At 42.2% G+C, this 19,285-nt stretch overlaps 1 protein-coding gene across 1 annotated transcript; it reads right to left on the bottom strand.

Annotated features, from left to right (window-relative positions):
- Positions 1 to 804: 804 nt before the first annotated feature.
- Positions 805 to 8,572, bottom strand: arxa (aristaless related homeobox a). The gene is made up of 5 exons (XM_028569270.1): positions 8,058 to 8,572; positions 7,112 to 7,676; positions 5,650 to 5,695; positions 3,603 to 3,934; positions 805 to 2,891 (listed from the first exon to the last, which is right to left on the bottom strand). The coding sequence occupies exons 1-5, from the start codon at positions 8,263 to 8,265 to the stop codon at positions 2,624 to 2,626; spliced, it is 1,419 nt and encodes a 472-aa protein (XP_028425071.1). The 5' UTR covers positions 8,266 to 8,572; the 3' UTR covers positions 805 to 2,623.
- Positions 8,573 to 19,285: the final 10,713 nt, after the last annotated feature.

Here is a 19,285-nt window from a genome sequence, read left to right as displayed (position 1 = left end):
ATAGAACCTGCAGACCTGTTAAACCACTGCAGGAATAAGAAGAGGGTTTTCACAGATGCAGACAATAAAAAGAGGGACTACATTAATCCGCAGGGTAATTTCACGCGATTTGGTCGGGCACCAAAGATGGGTCAAACGGAGGAGAATAACCATTGATTGCTTTAATAGTCCTGCATTAGTAGGGAGATCCAATGGGGGGGATTTGTGGGAATTAGCTCTACGAGGTGTGTGTGTGTGTGTGTGTGAAAGCCGTTTGATGAAGTGGTTTGTTACTTCATTAATGACAAAGGGGACTCGCTTCCATCGACATGGCATTACAGATGTTAAGACCAATTTAGCGCCTTTAAAGGGGTTTAAAGGGAGTTTTGTGACGCCCCCCACCCCCCCTCCTCAGATAAAGTGGGCGATCTAATTGAAAACCCCTCGCCTTTGTCGCACGTTTCACATGTTGGGGATTAAGCTCATGAATATATGGTCAGTATTTTGTCAACTCCTCTTAAGAGGATAGACGCACGCAGCGCACTGGATTATACACCTAATCCATTTCTCTTATTCAGGTGGAGCAGTGCGCATCCACCTCTGCTCTCTGCAGAGACACATTCCTCTTCGAAAAGCGTTTTCATCCTTCTCAGCAGGAATCAGACAACCTGTTACGGAAGTCGGATGTATTTATTTTTTACATTCCAGTACACTATTTAGTCAATTATATTAAAATTACTTCTAATAAATTCAAAAACATTTACGTAAATTGTTTAAAAATGTGTATCTTGCTAAATTATTCTTCAATGTAAGACAGAAAACACATTTATTTCTTCATAACACCTTTTATTAATAGTTCTATAATATTCTATTTCACATGGTTTATTTTTTTCCTGGTTTAGGCCTACGTCAGTCCTAAAGGAATTTGAAATAATAAAAGATAACTAATTTTACCAATGTAATTTATTCAAATTAGCATTATTAAACCAGGAAACTTACAATCACTTAATGAGAAATAAAAACTAATTTCCTCTGGGAAAATTTTGGACATAAATAATAATCTAAAAATCCTAATAATTCATAAACACAGGTGAAATTCTACACAGGGCGACAGTCATTTAACACTACACCGAGTGCAAATTATCAAAACACGGTCTCCTGAAATATACACAACCTTGTTTTGAAAATCATCCTTTTTTGTGGTACCATTTTTTTCCTTTTTACACAATATGTACAGTTTTCTTTCACACAGTCATGTCATTAGAGACACATCTCGGATCTCAACTTTGCTCGCGTGTCCTGGAGTCAGACTTAGTGACAATGCCACTGCTGTGATAATCAAAGACAGGGAGGAGAACATCTCAAATTTGCAGCAAATTTACAGAAATGGTGCTCGAAACAACCTCAAATAACTCCGGTTTGATTCGGAGATTTAAAACATATATATATATATATATATATATATATATACACAGTGGTGTTGCTGAGTGAGTGACTGGTGGACAGGCGAGCAGTGGAGAGGAGTCAGGCTTGTAGAGAAGGCTATGGAAGGTCTATGGACAGTTTTCCTTTGGTTCTGGGGGGGGGGACCTCCTCCAACTCACCTTTTATTATAGACGCAGACACATCAATGCACACTTGAGTTGTCCACATTTGAAGTAGCACAAGAATCCTTTCTAAAAGTCTGGGTTCCCCTGCGGTTCTTCAGCTTTCTCTCTCTCTCTCTCTCTCTCTCTCTCTCTTTCTCTCTATGTGTGTGTGTGTGTGTGTGTGTGTGTGTGTGTGTGTGTGTGTGTGTGTGTGTGTGTGTGTGTGCGCGCGCGCCATGACAGATCCTATACTTAAGTAGAACTGGCCAAACCATACTCTGTTACAAGTAAAAGTCCTGTTACTTGATAAGCAAGAAGTACTTAAAGTATCAAAAGTAAAAGTACTCAATGCAGAAAAATGGCCCCTGTGGGGGATACTGCTATGTATGATATTACTGAATTATTATAACTAATGCGTTAATGTTTAAGTAGCATGTCACAGTTGAAGTTAGTCAAATAAATGTACTTTTTTTACACACTGTTGTTTCGTATGTAAAATCCTAAATATAGCGTAGAGTAAAAAGTACAATCTTTCCATCTAAAATGTAGTGAAGTATAAAGTATTCAAATGGAAATACTAAAGTACAGCTACCTCAAACTTGTACTTAAATACAGTACTTTTAATAATTGTACTTTGTTACATTCATCCACTGGCACTGTGTATTTTGTTGTGTTTGCACATAACACAGCGTCTTTAAAAGCTACATGCTGTGTCGTAAAATATTGCATTATAGTGAAAAACTTGGATAGTGTTGAAGTTACCGGACTGTCATTCAGAAAGGTGTGTGTATGGAGTGTAAAACAATGTTACAATAGCTGTAATTCCCAGACACACACACACACACTTTTTTTTTTTTTTTTTTTGCAGCCAGTGCTCTTTTGAATTTGGTCGTGCTATTTTGTTGGGGAAACATGATGTAACAGCGATGGTTGAACAAGGGGACATCAGGACATCAGCCTCCAGAGGTATTAATGGGTTTTTGGAGGGGGGACGGGGGTGTCATGGAATGGGAAGTAAGCCCGGGACAGGGAGGCCTAGAGCTGGTGTTGAGTGTTCAGCACACCTCCTTCCCTGCGGCTCCGTTGGGCAGGATGTTAAGCTGGGTAAGCTGAGCCGAGTGTTCCTTGGCCTTGAGGCGCAGCGCGGCGATGCTGGAGGCCCTGCGGTCTGCTGCGGCTGCGGAAGAAGGGGCGGAGGAAGAGGAGGAAGGGTCAGGGAGGATGGGGCCCGCGTGGGAGGGGTTCTCTACAGGAGGGGCGGGCTGACGGAGGAGAGCTGCAGCGGTGGAAGCACTGGACAGGGGACCCATACTGGAGAAGAGTCTGTAAGAAGACAGACATTTCACAATCTATAACATTTATAGAAGCTGAACAATGTTCAAGTTTAAATTAGTCATTGCAAAATAACACAGAAGTCTTTTTAAGCAAAACCTGTCTGTATGCTCCTTACATTCGAGAGCAGTGTCGATACAAAATGCTGTCTGTATGCTAGCAGTAGAAGTTTGTTATTTACGCCCCTCAGTATTTTATTTCCTCTTAGTTTCTTCAGATTGGCTGCAGTAGTGAAAGTCACTAGCGGTGCCTATAAAGGTATCCCAGAAATGTACCAGGAACTATGTGTGAAAGGCTTTAATAGAGAGGACACAAGCAAATGAGAAGCTAATTGTGGCATATGGGGTGTGCAGCCTGTCACACCTCCTCACAGCTTGTATTGCAGGATCACACGTTTGGTTAATTTGTTAATGCATGTGACAGAGGCATTACACACTGTGAATGGTTAACAGTATAACATATTTATAATCAAACAGAGATACACAGTGATGCAGTGTGACTGAGGTTTACTGTCAGTCATTAGAGATGCATGTGTTGGGAGTTTAATATTTGGTTGCTGCTGTGCATTTTTTTCGTAAATGTGCTTGACTGCGAAAATTGCAGTTATTTGTTATACAACATAGGGATGGTGGGTTCTGGTGTAAATAAGTGTAAAGAACAGATATCAGGTCCAAGGGAGCTCTGTGCATGGGTGAAGCTTACCTGCCAAAAGTGGGTCCAATGAAGGCAGGGTGGCGAAACATGGCAGCCGTGCCCAGGAAAGTGCCCAGGCCGAGTGGGGTGGCCAACGGTGGAGCAGCGCCGTTGTGGGGTGGTGGGGCCAGGCCCGGGAAGGCAGCGGCTGCAGCTGCAGCTGCTGTCCAGGCGGACTCAAGGGCAGGATGGTGGTGAGGAGGGAAGTGCCCTCCCTCTAGGTAGTGACTGAGAGGGTGGCCCGCTGCCAGGGGGCCGGGGAACGGCAGGCCTGACGGGTGGGCCTGCACCCCGGCCTTCTCGCGCTTCCTCCACTTGGCCCTGCGGTTCTGAAACCACACCTGAGGGCAGACAGAAGTGATGACACAGAGGTTAATATGAGCAGATATCATATTTCATTTTCCTTAAGTTAGAAGGAAGATGACAAATGCAACATCTTGATTCTAGAACTATGTATACAGGTTCAGGTGAAGAGACTGAATGTTTAAAAAAAAAAAAAAAGTCTCAATACATAAACAGGCCGTTTTTGTTGCATAAAGAGACCTTTCCTCGTCTCCAAATGAAGGAGGGGGTGCTCAGTTGGAGACAAGTCACACATATCAATATAACTGTTAGGTTATGCAGGCCTCTCATGCTATAAATAATGAAAACTAGGCCTATAACTCCCCGTCCTGCTACATCACAGCAATGTTTCATTGTAATTACCATGAGTAGACTGCTGTATGTTGTGTCAGTGTAGTCTAACAGTTGTCTAGTTCAGGTTGTGGCCAATAGGCGGAAAGTCAACGGTAATTACATGCGAGGTAAACCCTGCCGCTCACGGTCCCTTAAATCTACTTTCTGTCTAATTAAACCCCATGTCCCTGTAGACGGGCTTCAGGGTGGGGGAGAGATAATTAAGAGCGGTGTTAACAAAAGATCCAGAAAATTACCGCTGAACTGGCTCCAATAACAATTAATGCGCTTTAAATTAAATTCTTAAGAGTTGGAGAACAAGTGACTTCCATTCCAAGAGAGTATTTAACTTTCCCACGCATCCACTGTTGCCCAGTTTGCACTGCAGAAACACGGGGCGCTCACAATGAGCAAAATGTCAACATGGGGAAAGTGATTGTACGAGCTGGCTTGAGCGACAGGGACTGCGCACACACACACGCACACACACACATTATTCCCAGAGGGCTGTTTAGCATTACACAGCCCCTCGGGAATTTATGAGTTTTTATCACCTCCTGATGGCGCCCGTTAAGTGATTTGTTCACCTACGGCCCCTAAAGAGACATCTGTTGTTTTACCGTCGGCCATAACCTCCCGGGGCTTCCACCGTGTTTGAACTGTCTCTCTGGTTATGAGCCCGGGCTTTCGACATGCAAGCCACGCTTTCAATGCAAGGCGAATAAGAGAGAGGGAGGGAGGGAGGGAGGGATGGGGAGAGTGGGATGAGGGGGGGGGGGGGGAGCAAACACCTTTAATGGTCTCTTATTCGCTCCCAAGTGCAAAGCATCGGATCAATGCAGGTCTATTGCAATCACATAATGGGAAATCAAATAGCATTATCCCTCCCCTCTTTCTCTCCATCTCCCCTCTCTCTCTGTCTTATTCCTCCACACATCTTTTTACTCAAACACACATCCCGGCCAACCCCCCCCCCCTCTCTGCCCCCTCTGATGGGAATTCAAACACCATCTCGTCCCAGGAATATAGACAGTGTTTGCTCCTGCACTAAGTGAGCTTTTTATGAATCTCCAGCGTCGGCTTAATTGCCACTAAAACGTCCCTCATTCGCGTGTAATAACATTCAATAACAGGAAAGACCTTCCCAGCGCAGCGACTGGGGCCATTTAACACATTTTTACTGTAATAAATTACTGCCTCAAATTGGCCCGTAATCGCTGATCCTCAATCAGTGACGCATATCACCTGTTATTATCCAGCACTGTGTACCAGGGACATTTTATAGAGGACATAAAACATTAGAGGATCCAGCTTTTTTCCCCTATTTGATTTACAAGTCACAGGCTTCTCTTTTCAGATAAAGATAAACAGAGCCACTTACTTGAACACGGGCCTCGGTAAGATCCAGACGCATTGCCAGCTCTTCTCTGAAAATAAAATGTATAAAAATAAAAAAAGAGGAAGAGACAGAAAGAAAAGATTCAAGGTTACAGGCCACCGTTTGGAAGAAACGTAGAATTGCTGTTTTGTCCCCTCCTGTTGTTCACTGTCAACAATAGACGACCGAAAATAGGCTTGATTTTTTTGTTCCCCTCCCTGGCATGGACTGAGAAAGACGCCATAGCCATATTCTATTTTCCCTGTCACGGATGGGTAGAAATAGGTCTAGTGATTGTTAGATTTTCCATAGCACAGGCCTGTCACTGTAACAACATAATGGTTGAAATAATGACATATAAACTAGCCTGCCACAAAGCAATTGAAGCTCCGTTCAGCTGCAAGATGGGCTTGCAGTGTAAATTAGACCTACAAGTCGCCTTAAAGTAAATCGATTGGAAAATATGAATAATCCCAGAAAAATCGAAAATGTAAGTTCTTGTGACAGTAAAGCTTTTACTATCAAGCCTAAAATGCGGGTGTATCAATTAGCCTGTCACAATCTAATTGAGTAGGAAATAGGTCTGGAATTGTATTTAGGCCTAAAGAGTTTGTTTTGTTTTTAAGCTCTATAAAAATCTTAATAATGTGTTTTTCTGAAACATGTCTACCAGTTTAAACCCCTGAGGAAATTCATGAAGCTCTGTAGTTCACACTGTGCGTGTTATTGTGTGTGTACACGTGCCCTTGGGCTTGAGGTTAGGCCCTGAGTTTTTTTGTTTGTTTGTTGCAGACTGTATTCAGCATATCATGTCCAGCAGGTAACTTGAGCTGCACCGGTTAATTATTCCTCTTGAGAATAACACCGCTTTCATTTATATAAACAGGAGCGGATACAGATGACAAAACGTCCCCAGTGTTAGCACTTGCAGGCCTATTGTGTTCACTAATGCAGGGCACGGGTTTGGTGTAGCCTACAGTGTCCAGTTAAATTCAATTCAATTTTTAGTTAAAGACGTGTCGAATTATTTTGAGGAAATGTTAGGGGGCTGTTTAGGCTATTTAAAATTAAATGCTGTTAGCCTCGTTATTACCTACATCCATAGAATTATTAGAATACACGTTAAATGCGTTGTCTTTATGCGCTTCTTAAAATTGTATTCGAAACGTAGCCATTAATCGGCTAACGATGATGATGATAATAATAATATTATTCTTTTAAGACACAATCAATTAGTGTAATTATTGTTTTATAGGCTATAGGCTATGCATGCAAATTCTTAGGCCTAGTTTTATCGTTTAACATTTTTAAAAACATAGGCTAGGTCTACAATGCAGAATTTGTAAAATTTTAATAGTAGGCTAATAATAATAATAATTTTGGGGAAGACATTTTTTTTTATTATTATACAGCATTTTTTTCATGTTTAAAAATCTAAACAAAATGCAGTTTAATTTCTTCTGACCTGGTGAAGACGTCTGGGTAGTGTGTCTTCTGGAAAGCCCTCTCCAGCTCCTCCAGCTGGTAACTGGTGAAGGTAGTCCTGTATCTTCTCTGCTTCCGTTTCAGCATCCCTTCCTCCGAGTCACTGCCCGCCGACAGACACACGCTGTCCTCCCCGTCCCTCACGTCCCCATCCCCGGCGTTCAAGCTCTCTCTCTCCTCGTCCTTCGGGGACAGAGCGGCAGCGTCCCCGCAGCCCTCCTCCTCCTTCCCTGCGTCCTCCTCGAATTTCAACGGGTCGAGCTCGACCAGTCCCAGGCTGCCGTCATCCGAGCCCTCCCCGGGGCTCTGGCCGCCCTCTCCCCGGCTTAGCGACGCGTTCTCCCGGTAGGACTTGCTGCGACTGATGCTCACCGGCGGCGCCTGGCTGATTTTGAGGCTGTCGCTGGCTTGCTCCAGAAGGAGCCGCTCCCTGTCCAGCGTCTCTGCGTGGTCGTGGAGGTACTTCCCTCCGGCTCCGTACAGCCGGCGGAGCTTGGGTGGCAGGTGCATGTCAGTGCTGAGAGAAAGGGGGTCTTTCGTTGGCCCTGAGATGGAAGCGTGTCAAAGATGTCAAAATAACGAAATGGCAGTGAATACGCAAAGCAAACATATTCCTCTAGCCAAAATAAAGTAATACTTCTGTAGGCATATTTCTGACTTTACAACAGCTGTTTAGTAAGAAACATTAGGCTAATTAAGCTAGCCAACTTTATGAAAACAAAATGATTCGCTGTAAACGTGTTTAGCCTACTTGCTGGCTAAAAAAAAAAAAAAAAAAAAAAAAAAACTCTACTTGACGCCTTAACTGGCCTACAAAATTTGAACATAAAACTAGCTAATTTGTTACATGTTTATCCCTTAAAATGCTCAAAAAAACTATGTATAGGCTAGCCTATCTTTTTAATTTCAGCCCAAAGAAAACTTACTGTCAGCCGTCTTGTCGAGCTCCCCTCTGCCGTGCAGACCAGTCAAACTTTGCGCCCCTATCAGTCTGACCTTACAAGGACTCCTGCGGCCCAGAATGCTGTCTATGCAGTAAGAGGAGAGCAGCGTCGGGGATTTACTGCTCTTCCTCTCGGCCCGGTCGTGGATATCTTCCTCAAACTGGCCGCTCATGTCGACGCTTCGGTTCATCTACTTTCTGTAACGCCTGTCAGTCTCCCACCCTCTCTCTCTCTCTCTCTCTCTCTCTCTCTCTCTCTCACTCTCTCACTCGCTCACTCTCTCTCTCTCGGGGTCCGGTGGTCCCTTCTTCTTCTCTCCTCAGGCCGGAGTGACTGTTAGAACCGGGACCGTTCACTCCTCCTCTCTCTCTCTCTCTCTCTCTCTCTCTCTCTCTCTCTCTCTCTCTCAGCTAATGACAGACAGGGGTTTGGCTGCCTCGCGCTGAGCTCCGGTCTGCCAGGCGCTTCTCCGCTCCGCGCACTCGCTCACTTAGCTACGTGTAGGCTGTTATTGCTCGCCTGATTGGCTCCTATGTGTGTATATGGGAGAGAGACAGCGCGGAGCTGCTTTATATATTTTACGATTAAAGTTAATTTGAGGAAAGGCCACAAAATCCGTCATGGAGTGCTCTTCCTCCGTGGAACGAACTCAGCAGCTAAAGTTACAAAAGCTTGTTTTTTTTTCAAATGTTCTAACCTTTAAAATGTTTATAATTAGCCTGTGTGAGGGGCCATCAAAAATCATATATTAAAAAAATCATATTCACTTGAATTAAATTATTTGATTATGACAACAATGTTGCAACTGCACATGTGTTTTTTATAACATTAATCATATGCAACAATGGAGGCCTAGCAAACACAATAATCAGCCCAATGACTGTTGGTCAAGAACAAGCAGGCACCATAACACAAGATCACAATGTTCTGTCATTTTAACATGTAACAGTAAAGCACATGTGTAAATAATAAAAGCAATGGTGGCTGAATTACATTTCTGGCTCACGGTCAAAGTAGGCTATCTGCTATGAAAAAGGACTATTTTGTACCCCTAGTCCTGTCCATATGTAGGTCTACAACAGGATTACTGTATTAAATCAATACATCAATACAGTGTCAACATCCATTACTGTTGCTATCAATTCTTTAAAGTTAAAGTTGTAACCCCTTTTTACAATTACCAAGGGTTCAAATAGACTAGGCCTATATGGGCACAATTTTATTTGATGTTATTTATAGGCTATTGTATATTAACGGTAAGTAGTAATCAAGATAAAAATATTAATAACAATATAATTGTTTTAAGACACCAGTATTGTAGACTAGTGTAATTATAGACGTTTTATATAGGCTTAGCTAATAATGATGCTAATAATACTATTAGCCTAATAAACGAAAATATTAAATATAATTTAATAATAGCTAGTTTTTTGTGATGATTTATTTGATATAGCGACATGATATTTTTTTTTTTCCACAGGCCAAACAAACACTAACTCTTAATTGAATCCTTGTGCCAAGTTAAAACAAAATAAAAAATCTGTCGCGGAGTTTGTGTTCAACCTCAGAGCACCTGCGATGACAGCCATGTCAGAGATTGAGTCACAAATTGAAATATCAACATTGGGATCTTAATTTTTCCTAAACGTGTTTCAGGTTGTAGCATCTGAATATTGTGTTTTAACAGGAAAAAATAATCTATCTATCTATCTATCTATCTATCTATCTATCTATCTATCTATCTATCTATCTATCTATCTATCTATCTATCTATCTATCTATCTATCTATCTATCTATCTATCTATCTATCTATCTCTTTTTCTTGCTCTCTTGCTCTCTCTCTCTCCCTTCAATTGCCTGCTCTCTGCTGGAGTTGTGGATTGACTTAAAAAGTGAGGGTGGCGCGACGGTGATGAGACGCCGCACAGGGAGTCGGGACAGCACGCAGGGACTCCGCTGAGGAGAGGGGGAGAGATGGAGAGATGGATCGAGAATGTAATTTTAAATGAAAGTCTATTTAACCCGCTGTGAATGGCATGACCCTTATCCTCGCCTCAGAGCCCATCACTGTTAAAAGGATCATTTTCAGAATTCAATCCAAAAACTTCAGCAAGCTGCAATTTATCTCTCTCTCTCTCTCTCTCTCTCTCTCTCTCTCTCTCTCTCTCTTCTTCTTCTTCTTCTTCCCCTCCGTTATGTATCTGCACGAGCTAGAGCATCGCACCAAACGAAAAATAACAATAAAATATATGTCCAGAAAATTGCACACGTTATTCTTTTTTTTCTTTTATATATATTTTAAGCGATAGCTTTATGACCCTTTTGTGATTGAAACTGGAATAAGAGCGCCATTGATCTGTTAAGTTAAGGTGCCGGCGCTTAGTAGATTCAGTGCAGGTAAACCCAACTTTTTTATTTTTTATTTAACAGCCTCACAAAAATGTAACCAACACTGATGGAAGTAGAAAAATAATGCTTTTCTGATTAACCTTTTTTGTGTAGCTAAATATAAAGTGTATGTTAGAAGACACAACAGAGGCAGTCGTCGTGTTGTCTTCGGCATTTAGCTCTAATATTCCACACGGATCGTGTCAGATTCAATCCATCTGCAACTTATTGGTGTCAAACTTCCCAGCTTGTTTATTTGCACGCGCGTCATTGTAATGGGTGTAATAACAATATAAAATGTTATGCCTATTCCTGCGCGGTCACAAACAGACGTGCGTAATACAGACGGGTATTTAGAGTCGCTCTGTAATTTAGGGGCCACAATTTGATTCATTTATCCGCGCACTGTTATTAACCCTGAGGAAAAAGAGATGTCAGCCGTCATTTCAGCCAGCAGGACATCCGCGCTTTGTTTAAATGCACTAATTACGCGCATACATTAGAGGGGGACGGAATAGTCTGAGCGCAATTTTCACATTTTCAATTTTCCTTTTATTTGACGTGCAGGTGAAGAGATGGCGAAGAGAGGCCGCCTTCCGTTTCAGCACCACCTCAGCACCGCCTCCCCTGTATTTGCATAACATCATAACTTGATAATATCCAGGGGAAACACCGGGTTGCATGCTTTCTGCTCGTTCAAAAGCTCAGACACTGCTGCTGTGCTACTGTGTATTGGTCTGCAGGCCTTTCTGGTGCCATGCACCTTGGCCATTTAATTGAAACATATATTGAAGTCAGAAGAGGATTTGGTGTATTAGCCTAAAAACATGGCATAAGTACATTTAACAGGTCTTTCCTAAGGGATGCAGGCTTTCTCTGCTCCCTTTCAGACTCGCCAGTGAAAGCCACGGAAGTGATATAGGCTAAATGATGTCCATCATTTTGGACCAGTAGGTTGTGCTATGCCTTGCGGGTCATTCAACTGGCGCCATCTCCTGGACGGAATAGCAAACTGCTTTAACTGGTAAGACCCATTTATTATAATAGCCTATAACAGAAACTGAAGAAAAAAACATTGTTCTTCCTTCATATTGCACAATCCAGGAATAGGAATAAAGTAATTTATTGGAAGTTGAACCCCACATCCATACAATAGACATGTATCCGTTATTTATTTTGCATTCAGATTTCTATTATCCCACAAGTGTGTCCCTATACGCAACACGTGTAAATACTGGTCCACAATGCACTACTAATGCACCAACTGGCTCGTGGCCTTGGTGACAACGACTCATCCTCCATCCATCCTCGCGCTCTGACATAATTGGACACTTGCTCTTGCTCGAGAGGCCAAGCAGAAAAAGAAGGAAAGGAGGTAGAGAGAGAGAGAGAGAGAGAGAGAGAGAAAGAGAGAGAGAGAGAGAGAGTGTGTGTGTGTGTGTGTGTGTTGGGAGGGGTGGGAGGCTTTTAAGACGCGCGTAAGCAAAGTTAATTAGCGGTTATTAACAGCCAGCATAATGAGAGCGAGAGGGAGTCAATTTAATGACTTTGTTAGAGCGAGTTCAGAGCGACAGGCGATGATCGAAACAACAAAGGCGAGCGCGCACGCTGCCATCATCCGTAATTTCCAGCGGTAATGCGGTCTGATCAGAAACAAAGGGTTCTAATTTCGTTCAACTGACTCGATAATTTGTCCTTATGTAAGGAAAATAATTAATGACTTAATGCTTCAACAGAAGTAGCTTTCTTTGGGGGGATTTCGGAGACCTCGTTTGCTCGAGAAGGTCGTAAGGAAATCAATTTCCAGGCCTATAATTATTTACATCACGAATTTAAAACGTGGATGTGTGCCTTTGCTCCCGGTTAGTTAGTTAGTTAGTGTGCAGACGAGTGAGAGTCTGTTAGAAGAGGATTGAAGGAGCCTCCAAATCTTCTTCCCTCAGATAAATTGTGTGTGGTAACAAATGAGCCTTTTGTCATAATGTAGTATTGTAGATTTTGCCATGAGAACACAAAAAAAAATCATGCAGAATTTGAAGGAAATGCAGTTTTTCAAAGCTACATGTGAAGTAGAATCAAACCCAAAAGATACATTTGATATTTAAGACTCATCATACCAATGTTGGAGGTTTTGGTGACAGATGATTGGCTACCCAGCTCTGCTGAAGTGAAGGCCCTCACGCCTGTACCTGTTCCCGGTAATGTGTCAGGTTATTGTGGATACTGCATCGCAAAATTATCTGAGGCGTGTGCGTCTTTACGCATGATTTCATCATTCCACAGATGGGTTGAGTCGGAGGAAAGATGTGAGCGCTATTATCGATTGCGGGAACATGAGCCGCCTGCGGGCCACTCTTGGATTCATGGCAGGTGCATAGGTCAACCACACGAGAGCGGCAATTTCACGGCCCCCATTGTCTCCACTGATTACTGCTTTGATCACAGGAATCAAGAGCCCGAGACTCTCGTAAACCCACTACGGAGTCCAGGAGCTCGTGAGCTGAAGAGGTCATCATCATCATCATCATGGCCATCATCACCTGCCACATCATCATAACCGTCATCATCATCGCTAGTTGACCATACAAACCTGGGGTGCCGTGTGCTTTCACAGCCGCGTTGCCCTTTTATTGATTGCGTGCCTTAATTTTAATTCGATTGCGCGAGTGTCAAAAATTCCGCAAGAATCATCCTTGTAATGAGATAATCAAAGTAATATATGCAAATCAGTTATGTTGCCAGCTTATCAAAACCAGAGTGCCCCCCCTCGAGTCTGAAGAAGTCCATTTATTCAGTTAGTGGCAATACCTTGCGCAAATGGCGCGATGCAAATGACAGTTGATTAGACTAAATTAAGAACCTTGTTTCTCCCTGACCTTGTCTGAGTTTTATGTAAATTCTTTTTTTCTTGCTTTAATGTGATAAAAATGCACTTTACACCCTGGCCTTTATACATCTGAACAATATTTTCACGAGAGAAACAATGTCAGGCTCAAATAACTCACTGTTTCAATAGCTTGGATGGTTATTTCTGACTCTGTCACTCTGTCTGTCTGTCTGTCTGTCTGTCTGTCTGTCTGTCTGTCTCTCACAAATCTCAGTATACCTTGACCCCGGTCCAGCTCCCACAGCGACAGAAAGTGTGCCGTTATAACTTCCTTGCTGTGGGGGAGTGTGCTTTGAAAATAGACTAGGTGTGTGTGCCTGAGTGTGTGTCTGCATGTGTGTGTTTACACAATTATGTGTACTCATGTGTGTACCATAACATATTGTCTTAGGGGACAGTGAGAGTGCAGTTGAGACTTCCTCTCTGTGGGGTGTGTGAGGCCTGTAGATGGGAAAGGAATAAATCCAATATAGATTGCAGGGCTGCGCTGCCTCCCGCTGGGGACCCTCAGACTTGCAGGCCAGGATCGAAGTGCTTTTCTCCCCCTAAATTGGCCTGAGAGGCCGCTGGAGCAACCAAGCTACACCCCCAACACTGGGACTGCCTACGACCTAATGATGGTGCTGGGGACAGACACATGCATACACGGAGACAAGACACGTGCAAGTACACACCGAAACTCGCACACGATCATTGCCAGATTGATCAGTCACACACTTGCACCAGTCAAACACACACTTGGACAAGAAAACCACACCGATATAAACACACCCTCCTCGTTCTCTGATGTTGAACACACTCATTCCTTGTCCGAAGACCATTCACCTCAAGTTTCCCTCTACACATCTCACACCACCCCTCAAGACCACCTAGCTAAACTGCAGATTTAGAGGAGGCATCCTCACCACCTGTCCACACACTCTAGAGGGAGGGGTGAATGGTATAACTGGCACCACACTAAGTGTCTGGACTGATACACATTCCTGCCCTTTGGTTCCCCTACAAGGAAAACACCACCAGCAGCCCAGCGCCATTATGCTTCCTGCCAAACATCCAGCCACTGTCATTTCGGTTCTATCCAGGGAGCTAATTCTATTCGTGATGAGGTGTCTGATGTGTTGCTGGGTCGGGTCCAGAGACAGTGTGACACACAATCTTATAGCTGGAAATTTGTTGTGGCTCAGTACGCCTCATTATCTGCTCATAGGGTGTTTTATGTTAACTACAGCATGCCACCACGTAGCTCATCTAGAGGGTAACAGGTTGCAGAGGTGGATACAAATATATAGAATAATGCATATCTATTCACAACTCACTTTGAACTGACAACTGGAATTGCTTGGTTTTAGGATGCCTGCATGGTGTGAATACCATATTGCTGCAGTGACCATAGCTTAACATCACCATTTCCAACTAATACTGCTCCTTCTCTCATAAATGCACTTGCATTATTGACATTTATAAACAATTTCACAACAACTTTGTGTCCTACAAAGGCACAGAACAATAAAGTTGAGAAAACATGCTTATTAGTTTTAAAGCTGGCCAGCACTAAGGTTGTAGTAGCCTACCTTAATTAAAAAAAATATATCATTACCATAAACCTAAAAATTATCTAAAAAATGCTTTGAAAATGTAGTCTACAAACAGTAGTAGTCTACAAACAGTTTATTTTTTAAGACAAGACGATGGTTAATCAAAATGTAAAACCTTTTCAACTACAGACGATAGCGAGAGGAAAAATAAATAAGTAAAGGTACTTTTAGCTTTAGCTAGCCATGGTTTGCTTTCCTAACATTTTACATAGATCTATTTTAGCTGTCTTGTTGGCTGTCTTTCTTTCTTTTCCCACATATCAACTAACCAGAGTGCAGTTGGCTTGGTTTTTAGCTTGCTTTTGTATTTACTGCAAAAAACCAAAGCTGTTTTAACAGAAATTAGAAATTTCTATGAGGATTTTGATTACAATTCAAGTCCTAACTCAATTTTGAACACATATTTAGTTACTGCATATTGGATTTGTATATTACTTCCTTTTAGCGACTTAAAGGAGAATTCCGGCCGATTTTTACATTAATCTTGATTGCTATAAATATGCGAGTACAGTCATAAAAAAATAGAAAAGATAGAAAAAAAATTGGTGCGGTCAACACACAGTAGCTGCTGCTACGTCTACGAGCTTCCACTTAGCTAAAACGGCAGTTGTCGGTGCAAGTTTTAGAGTGCCTTTGTGCCTCTTAACAGACACAAAATGCAATTAAAATGTCTGTGCAACATGAACAGGGCCCTTACATGACAACAAGATGCATTTTCAATTCAGACATTGTTTAAATTCACCTACCCTGTCTCTATCCTGCCGGTAGCTAGCTCGCCCTACTACTATCGACTGTCCTCGCATATTTATACCGATCAAGATTAACGTAAAAATGGCGCTGACACACCAAGCCGATAATCGGCCGGTGGACAATCTGGCGAGGTCAGTGACTCAAGTCTGTTTGGTGTGTTCCGTGCCGTCGTCCGTCCGAGGGGCCGTCGACTCAAATGACCCATCTGATTGGTAGAGTACTCACCTGGAAGCAACATTACGAATCCCACTATGGCCACACCAAGACCCGCCCTACGAAGCAACTCGATTGGTTAGGGTTAGGCATTTGACCTTGAGTGGTCAAGGTTAGGGTTATGGGATTGGTCAGGGGATAGGACCTGTACACGTAAGCATGGACGCCTGGCCAATAGTAGTGTGTGAATGCTATTGAAGGGCGGGTCTTGGCGTGGCCATAGTGGGGAAAAAAATATTGCCACCCGGAAATGGGGAGCGGAATGAACGTGACTAGAGTCTCTCAAAATCTGACGAAATTTTTTTAAACTGACCTTTGTCGATCTGAAATGAAGACAGATTCAGCAACTGCATGGCCTATTTCTTGCTTAAAATGTTTTCAGAAACATGTTTTGGTGAACTATTTTAGTACAATATAATATATAATATAGTCTTTGAATTTTCAGAGAAACTAGACCCATGTGACGCGTTCGTCCCATCAGCTGCCGGTTTTCATTTTTGGGCGACAATACAGATTAGCGCCGCCTGCTGTTATGGAGATGTATTACGTCGCTTTGGTGTGTTCTGAGGCACTTTTTTGACCAACTCGGGGAGACTGATCAGTCCAAATGCCTTTTCTGCCGACTGGTCAGTGTGTCTGCAGCTTTAGAGACCTTCTTTCCTTGTCCATTTATCTTTACTTATCTTTACTACCACCCTACATCTTTTTTCTCATTTCTTCTGTCCTCTCTACTATTTTCCACATTGTATTTTCTCCCTTTCATCTCCATCACGCCTCTTGTCTCATGACACTAATCCACCTTTCTTGTTGTCTTTGCTATGGTGCATTACATTGTTTTTCTTACATCAGCCCTACTGTTTGTGGCTATTTTCATGTCTTGGTTTGATTTATAACTCATCTGTGGCTGTGTATCAAAGAAGAAACTCATTTGGAGATTGTGTTTCATGTGTACGGTATTTGCTCTGCCATAATTCAGCACAAATGCATACTAAATACCTTAAATGCAAAGGCAAACCCATGCATTACACAAACATAAGCCACAAACAGATACACAACAAAATCCTTTTGACATCAATAATTGGTAAATCCTCTGATTAACTTGTAGGAATTGTCCTTAGAGTGCTTAAGTAATTGTGTTTGTGTGTGTCCTTTTTATTGCATGCACCCCCATCTCTTTAAAGCACATCTTTATAACCAAGCAATTCCAAAGCAATTTTCTCTGTGGGAGGAGAGTGTAATTTTCTATTCTGTGACACTGTGATGTGTAAGAAACTGGGAGCTGGCGCTAAAAGGCGTCTGTAGCGTGTGTCTTGGTGTGGGTGTGAGGCGCTTTAATGGCCAATGCGGGGCGGGTGGCGCTGGTGGTGAGCGGGTGCATGTCAGAAAGGCCATCATTTAATGACTCCCAAATAGTGCCCTCCTTGTTAGAGCTATCGTCCTGGAAACACTAGGCTGTGAACCAGGAGAGCGCCACACGCTGCAACAGTCTTTTATCTTCCTATTAAACCATTTGCATAACATTACCACGATAGATAGGATTCAGGAGATACTCAACCTACTCAGGGAGAGACAGTGAGGGTATACTACATGTCCTTGCAAATCTAATCAGCGTTAAATAGAGCTGTCAAATGTGTGTGTGTGTGTGTGTGTGTGTGTGTGTGTGTGTGTGTGTGTGTGTGTGTGTGTGTATGTCTCATGTCAGGAGTCATTTAACGTTAAGCTGCAATAGTGTGTAACAGGGCTGTAATTACAAGAATCTAAGTTATTTCTTGTTAGATGTGACATCCAAATACAGCAGTTAACTACCAGTGATACACAAGATGAGAGGCCAGTTGGTGAAAGCCCACACCGTGTCCACCTGTGTTCATTACAAAGTTTTTGTATTGTATCTTTTGACCATATTGAGCAATTTCTACGTCGCTGTAGCAGCTCTACAGAATACAAAGACGTCGCCAATCAGAACAAAGCGCATCGCTACCATCAAAAGAAATCTGATGTGGTTCGCAATGACGGATGAATTTTGTGTGATATCAGCAGACTGACAAACGACTCAATTTCATGTTTTGTGTAAATTCAACACCAGTCTATACTGTATAGTGGTGTTTTGCTTTGTGTCTTAAAGAGTATATGTGACAGCAGCTTTCCCCATGCTCAAAGGAGAATAAAGACAAGACAAATAATCTCATCAGAGTAACGAGCAGGAAAGTGTGTAAGCACACACTAATTAGTTGTTGCTACTTGCAACTGGCTGATTAATTTAATCAGAAGTACACAGTATAATGCACTGGTAAAAGCTTTTTTTTTAACCACTAGAACTCTGGCAGTATATTGTCTTTAAGGTTTGACTATCATTTGAAAATCCCTGAATGTATCTGGACCATATGATACATATTGTAAAGTATACTATATGTATGGCATTGCAAAAGCATTAGACCTTTTTCACAGCAGACATGTTGACATGTCATAGTAGGAAAAGCACAGGTGTATTCAAAACCATTAATAATGGCTGCATTCCACTTAGGAGAGGCCCTGGTATTGTGCATATGCTGACTCACTGAAATATCTTACTGGGACACTTGATGGAATTGAGCCATTGTTAAGGTTATCAATTTCAGCTGTGCTTCTCCTACTATGACAAGTCAAAATGTCTGCTGTGGAAAAGGTCCACAGTGCATGCTGGCTGACTTGATAATATATAATACCATAATATTGGTAATCGTAAAGGCCCTGCACACCCTGCAACAAAATATGTGCTTGATTGACATTTCATTGGACTCTTCTGTTAGCTTTGTTGTACCTATTGGGGCTGGACAAATCACACCTTTATAATTCTTACTTGTGCATTGAGTTTAGGGACTTTACATTATTCCCACAATTGATTCACCCAACTCTAATTAGCCAGAATAATTGACAACAGCTGTGTAAGTGTGCAGGGCCTTTAAAGAATCAATTCACCCAAATAACACAATTAGGAAAAAACGCTTTTTCTCAGATAAACATATAGCCATGTAGGTTTCACAAGGCTGAGGTTTTCTGTGTTTGAGAGTTCTGCCACCACTCCGATACAATGTTTTTTTTTTTTTTTTGTGGTGCTATTCTAATGGAAACAGTCCACAGTTAGGTCTTCATTGTCTGTAGTATCTAGGACATTGATTCTGAAAAAGACACATTGCAATGAGTTTTATTTTTTATTCAATTATTTTTTAAAGATTTGAGCAGTACTTACAAAATGACTTTCATGTCCATTGCATTAAGGTGGTAAAAGAAGTCTTGAAAGCAGATATCTGACAACATTGGCCAATAAAACCAAACAATACTGTGTGTGTGTGTGTGTGTGTGTGTGTGTGTGTGTGTGTGTGTGTGTGTGTGTGTGTGT

Source organism: Perca flavescens, chromosome 22, assembly GCF_004354835.1.
Source record: "Perca flavescens isolate YP-PL-M2 chromosome 22, PFLA_1.0, whole genome shotgun sequence".
NCBI lineage: Eukaryota > Metazoa > Chordata > Actinopteri > Perciformes > Percidae > Perca > Perca flavescens.
The sequence above is the reverse complement of the archived record's forward strand: the minus strand, read 5'-3'. Positions and strand labels throughout refer to the sequence as shown.

Excerpts from the sequence above, each read along its gene's own strand:
- arxa (XM_028569270.1), bottom strand. The coding sequence starts at position 8,265 with ATGAACCGAAGCGTCGACATGAGCGGCCAGTTTGAGGAAGATATCCAC. Across the intron at positions 5,696-7,111 it reads TACCCAGACGTCTTCACCAG|AGAAGAGCTGGCAATGCGTC; the intron begins GTCAGAAGAAAT and ends TTTTATTTTCAG. Across the intron at positions 2,892-3,602 it reads ATTGGACCCACTTTTGGCAG|ACTCTTCTCCAGTATGGGTC; the intron begins GTAAGCTTCACC and ends GTCTTCTTACAG.